Raw genomic sequence first — 5,673 nt, 5'->3', positions numbered from 1 at the left:
GGCCTGGTAGGCCATATTGCCGGGGCCCGTGATGTGCGCACACCCTGAAGGTGGGTGCCGCACCCAGAACAAGAACCCCACCCAATCGCGTCTGCCTCAGAAATACCCTCCCCCAGCATGCCCCGTGAGGGAAAAACCTCACTGATTGGCTGCTGGAGAGAGGCACCTCTGCTTGGGCCCCTCTGGCACCATCTGTCTCCCCGAGGTGGAAAAGCATCCCTGGAAAACAGAATGAAACCACAGCGCAGCCCAACCCGGCAGAGACCCAATTTACACAAATTAACCGGATGAGAGCCAAATAACTCTCTCATCCCCCTCTAAATTTAAGATTGCACCTGGACTGAAAGTACACAGGCGCTACAACTAGTTAATGAGTCTATTGCTAACACAGCTGGCTGGGGAGAGGCTGCCTCCTGAGTGGGCTGGGAACCCAAACACCGCAAGAGAGAAAAGGGGTGGGGAGAGAGGCGCCAAGCCAGCAATAGTGTAGCACGTTTAACAGGTGTGAGAAAAAAAAGTTAAAATACAAAGCTTATGCAATCACAGACATTGCTGGTGTTAAGCATTGGAACAAGCTTCCTATAAAAGTCATCAATTCTGAATCCAGTCCACACCAGAGCCACTGACAGGAGCACAGTGAAGCCGGGGCAGGATTGCGATCAATCAAGCCGTCATGGGAGACTCGATCTGTCAAGGAGCTGCTAACCATCCAGAGTGCATTTCATAGGCCAAACCTTGCGTCTTTCATCAGCCTCTGATCAGTGAGACCAGAGCTTACCCAAAGGCGTTTTTTGAGATCACTCCCAACTAAAATTAAAATCTAACAAATGGATATTTTTTTTTGCAAATTTAGAGATAAAAAAAAATTGTTCCTCAAACCCTTGTTGGTGACACTTCATGGTCTGGCAGCCGTTGCCCCTCTGACCAGAGCTCTGACTGCAGCAGTTCTTAGTTCAGTGTTTCTTAGACTATATATAAGAGGATTCAGGAAAGGGGTGAAAAATGTATAGACTACAGACACTACTCGCCCGACTAGAACATTCTTAGGTTTGGGTTGAATGTAGTTGAAGATGGTGGTTGAATAATACATGACGACTACCGTGAGGTGGGAACTAGCGGTGGAGAAAGCCTTCTGTCTTCCATGATTCATTTTAATTCTCAGGATGTTTTTTAAAATGTAGACGTAGGAAAGGAAAGTGATGAAGAATGCAGTGAGAGCGGAGATTAACCCAAAGGTATAAATAAGTAGGTTATTGAGGGATGTGTCAGAACATGACAGCAGAATCAGCTGATATAATTCACAGAAGAAGCCTGAGATGATGGTGGTGGAGTCACAGTAGGCCAATCTTAGTATACCAAGCGTGTGCACCAAAGAGAAAATGCAGCCCATAGCCCAGGCACTAGAAGCCAACTGAACACACTTAGTATTGCTCATTATGGTTGTGTAATGCAAAGGAAGACATATTGCAACATATCGATCATAAGACATGAAGGCTAGTAGGAAATACTCAGTGCTGGCTAATAAGCTGAAGAAGAAGGCCTGGGCTATACATGTCGAGTAAACAATCAAATTGTTCCCAGTAATGGTGTCAAAATACAAATGAGATCCAGACACAGAGGGGGTACTAATGTCTAAGATGGAGAGGTTCCCAAGGAAAATGTACATAGGGGTCTGCAGGTGGGAATCGATGGCCACCAGAAAAATGATGAGAAAATTCCCGGCCAGTGTAGCCAAATAAATGAGGATAAGCAGAAGAAATGCCGGGATCTGAAAATTTGTGAGGTCTGATAGGCCAAGCAAAATAAATTCAGGCTGAGAAGTTTGATTTCCTACCATAGCCGAAGGGTTCTTATGGCTACCAGAGCTGCACCGTGAAGATTCAACAACACTGAAAACACAGGACGATATGTATTAGGAAGGACACAAACACTGTTTCTTGTTCTACTAGATTTTCGGTCCAAGGACCACGGCTCTGGAATGCTCTACCCTCTACAATCCGCTTGGAAGAAAACCATCAGGCCTTTAGGAAAAAACTAAAGACCCACCTCTTCTGAAGGAACGGAATGACTCTGGATGGGAAGCGCCTTGAGGCGATTTAGTTCGCATTTGTTGCGCTATACAAGTTACTCACTCACTCACTCACTTAGGCCGCGTACACACGGCCAGACATGTCCGATAAAAATGGTCCGCGGTCTGCTGGGAGGTTTTGGTCTGATGTGTGTACACACCATCAGACCAAAATCCCTGCGGACAGAGAACGCGGTGAAGTATACGACACCGACGTTCTCTGATGCGGAAGTTCAATGCTTCCACGCATGCGCATGATTTCGGGCCGCTGGTTAAACGTCATAACCAGCGGACATGTCCGATGAGTCATACTGACCATCCGACATGTCTGACGGACATGGTTCCAGCGGACAAGTTTCTTAGCATGCTAAGAAACTTTTGTCCGCTGGAAACCTGTCCGCTAGCCCAGGAATCCGGTCCAGTAGGCCCTACACACGGTCGAACATGTCCGCGGAAACTGGTCCGCGGACCAGTTTCAGCAGACATGTTCGGTTGTGTGTACGAGGCCTCAGAGTACCTTGCGGGACACCTAAATCCTGCATGATTGAAAAGGAGATGAGCTTTGAGGAGCCACCACACTCTTTTACCCTACACTCCACCAACCACCTCTCCATTCCTGTGCAATGTTACATTGTGTGTAATCCTGGCAGGGGCAGACTGACAACTTATGGGGCCCCCGGGCAACAGCAGATAATGGGGCCACACAGTATACATACATACATACTTACACACACACACACACTGAAAAGGTACTGGAGAGGCGGGGCAGTTATAATCTTGGGATTTTTAGACCAAAAGGATGTCAGTAAGGGACATTTCAGGGACAGATGTAAAAAAAAACACACATTTTTACATATTGTCCCTGGTTTTTCTGAGGCTGGCAACCCTGATGGGGCCCCCTAGTGACATGGGGCCCTCGGGCAGTGCCCAAATGGGCCCAAATGGTCAGTCCGCCCCTGAATCCTGGGCCATGAAAGCAGTGCACAGACTTTGAACGGACTGCATCCCCAGAAAGTGAGGACTTTGTACCACCATTCCCCCAGACATCACACAGTAATCAGAGCAGATGCACATATTCATGGCATACCTACACACACTCTAAGGCCCCATACACACTATTAGATTTTCTTCAAATTTTTGTCTTCAGATTTACCAAAGCCATGTAGTACAAGGATTGCATACAAATTGACACTCTTATGCCGCGTACACATGATCAGAATTTCCGTCAAGAAAACCGTGGATTTTTTTTCCGACGGAATGTTGGCTCAAACTTGTCTTGCATACACACGGTCACAGAAATGTTGTCGGAAATTCCGAACGTCAAGTAGATGTGGGGGTAAAAAAATAAATAAATAAATCCCCCACCCCAGGTGAACTGTATATGCTACAATCATAGGCGTGCGCACGGGGTGTGCTGGGTGTGCCTGGGCACACCCTAATCAACCTGTGAGCCAGGGCCAATGATAAGGCAGTACAGCCTGCCCTTCTGTACCAGGCCTGTGTCCTATTGATTCAAAAGGGGGTGCCCAGGCACCTACCGAGCAGGAGGACTGGCTGTACTGCCTTTTTGCAGATACCTGTCCTCTTGATCCTCCCACTGCAGCACCGCCGGCTTCTCCTCCTCTCCCTCCCTCCTTCTGCGCTGCTGGGGCATCAGCTCTAGCACCTGCGCCTCCATCCTGTCCTCTTTCTCAGTATTAAATGTAGGACATCGGGGGTCTGTTAGAACCCTGATATTTCACCAAAGCCCCTCCAAAATGGCAGGTAAATTTTTTTTTTAAATAAATAATAAGAAATCTTAAAATGTAAAAAAAAAAAATGAATGAAAAAAAATTAAAAAAAAAAGTTAAGGACTCGTTCACATGTGGTTTTCTGTGAAGCATAGCATTGCAGCTGCGACATGTGTACACCCCTAGCCACTGCATCTATTGCTCTGTTTCATCTTTGGGGTGCACATCCTAATGCAATAGGCTGCGCACACCTATGGCTACAATATTTCTAGCTAACTTTTAATATTTTTCTCTGTTCTGAAGAAATTGCTATTTATTGTATTTTATATATATATATATATATATATATATATATATATATATATAAAAAACTTGGTTCTGATATAAGCACCCAAGCAGTTTCAGTGACAGAAGGACAGGAATATCACTTAAAATAAAACTCCGATGTCTGGTTGGCAAATTGCAAGAAAATGTAGGGCTAGATTCAGATAGAAGCGTCTATCTTTATGCCTGGCGTAACGTATCTCAGATACGTTACGCCGCCGTAATTTAGGGCGCAAGTTCTGTATTCAAAAAGAATGTATCTGTGTCGGTGTAAGCCCGCTTAATTCAAATGTGGATGATGTGGGTGTGTTTTATGTATATTGACTGTGCCCCCGCGTATTTGAAGTTTTTTTACGAACGGCGAATGCTCCGTTCGTGAAAAAATCACAGTGCGTATGCTCGAAAATCCGCCGCGAAACGTCATTGCTTTCGACGTGAACGTAAATTACGTACAGCCCTATTCGCGAACGACTTACGCAAACAACGTAAATTTTTTTTTAAACTTGACACGGAAACAACGTCCATACTTAACATAGGATACGCATCATATAGCAGGGGTAATTATACGCCGAAAAAAGCCTAACGTAAATGACGTAAAAAAATGCGCCGGCCAGACGTACGTTTCTGAATCGGCGTATCTAGCTCATGTGCATCTTCCTCGCATAACTATACGGAAGCGCCACCTAGCGGCCAGCGTAAATATGCAGCCTAAGATACGACGGTCTATGACACTTACGCCGGTCGGATCTTAGGGATATCTATGCGTACCTGATTCTATGAATCAGTTGCATAGATACGACGCCGCAACCTCAGAGATACGACGGCGTATCCGGCGATACGCCGTCGTATCTCCTTTCTGAATCTGGCCCATTGTATATATATATATATATATATATATATATATATATATATATATATATATATATATAAAAATAATTCTACATTTGTGTGTTAGATTAATTAATATATATAGACGTGTGAACAGCTGCAACCATTCAATTAGTGAACACCCAAAACAGTAAAGATTATAAATAAACTAATAATAAGCGCACCATTGTTTTTTTAATGCTCTTTACAGATGCCACCAACTTACAAAATGTATAATATAAAATTACAGAGCAATCAAAATGTAAGTAGGTTTGATAACAAAATAAAAAAATAAAAAATAAAGCCTAGGTACTATATATACATTACTAAGATTCTAGCTAACTTTTGATGCTTTTCTCTGTTGAGAATAAATTGCTGTTTGATTCACTATATAATTTTTTTTTAAATGTGGTTCTGCTATAAGCACCTGGGTAAAAGCAATGCCAGGAATACAAAAGGTTCAATGTCCGTGTCTGTTTAGACAGGGAAATCACTGAAAAATAGATAAAAATAAAGCCAAGTAAGAAATCTAATTTCTGGGGAGGTTCTGTGTACCAAACCTGTTTACAGATGTTTTCAATCGTTATGATATAGAATTACAGAACGATTTAAGTGTAAGTAGTTGTGGGTAAAAAATAAAAATAAAAAAATCCCCCACCCCAGATGAACTGTATATGCTACAAT

The 5,673-nt window shown here is 43.7% G+C and overlaps 1 protein-coding gene across 1 annotated transcript; it reads right to left on the bottom strand.

Moving 5' to 3' along the window:
* Positions 1-895: 895 nt before the first annotated feature.
* On the bottom strand, positions 896-1,837 carry LOC120942858 (olfactory receptor 1052-like). Its single transcript, XM_040355783.1, has one exon. The coding sequence runs from the start codon at positions 1,835-1,837 to the stop codon at positions 896-898; it is 942 nt and encodes a 313-aa protein (XP_040211717.1).
* Between the last annotated feature and the right edge of the window lie 3,836 nt (positions 1,838-5,673).

This window comes from Rana temporaria, chromosome 6, assembly GCF_905171775.1.
Source record: "Rana temporaria chromosome 6, aRanTem1.1, whole genome shotgun sequence".
Classification (NCBI taxonomy): Eukaryota; Metazoa; Chordata; class Amphibia; order Anura; family Ranidae; genus Rana; species Rana temporaria.
The sequence above is the reverse complement of the archived record's forward strand: the minus strand, read 5'-3'. Positions and strand labels throughout refer to the sequence as shown.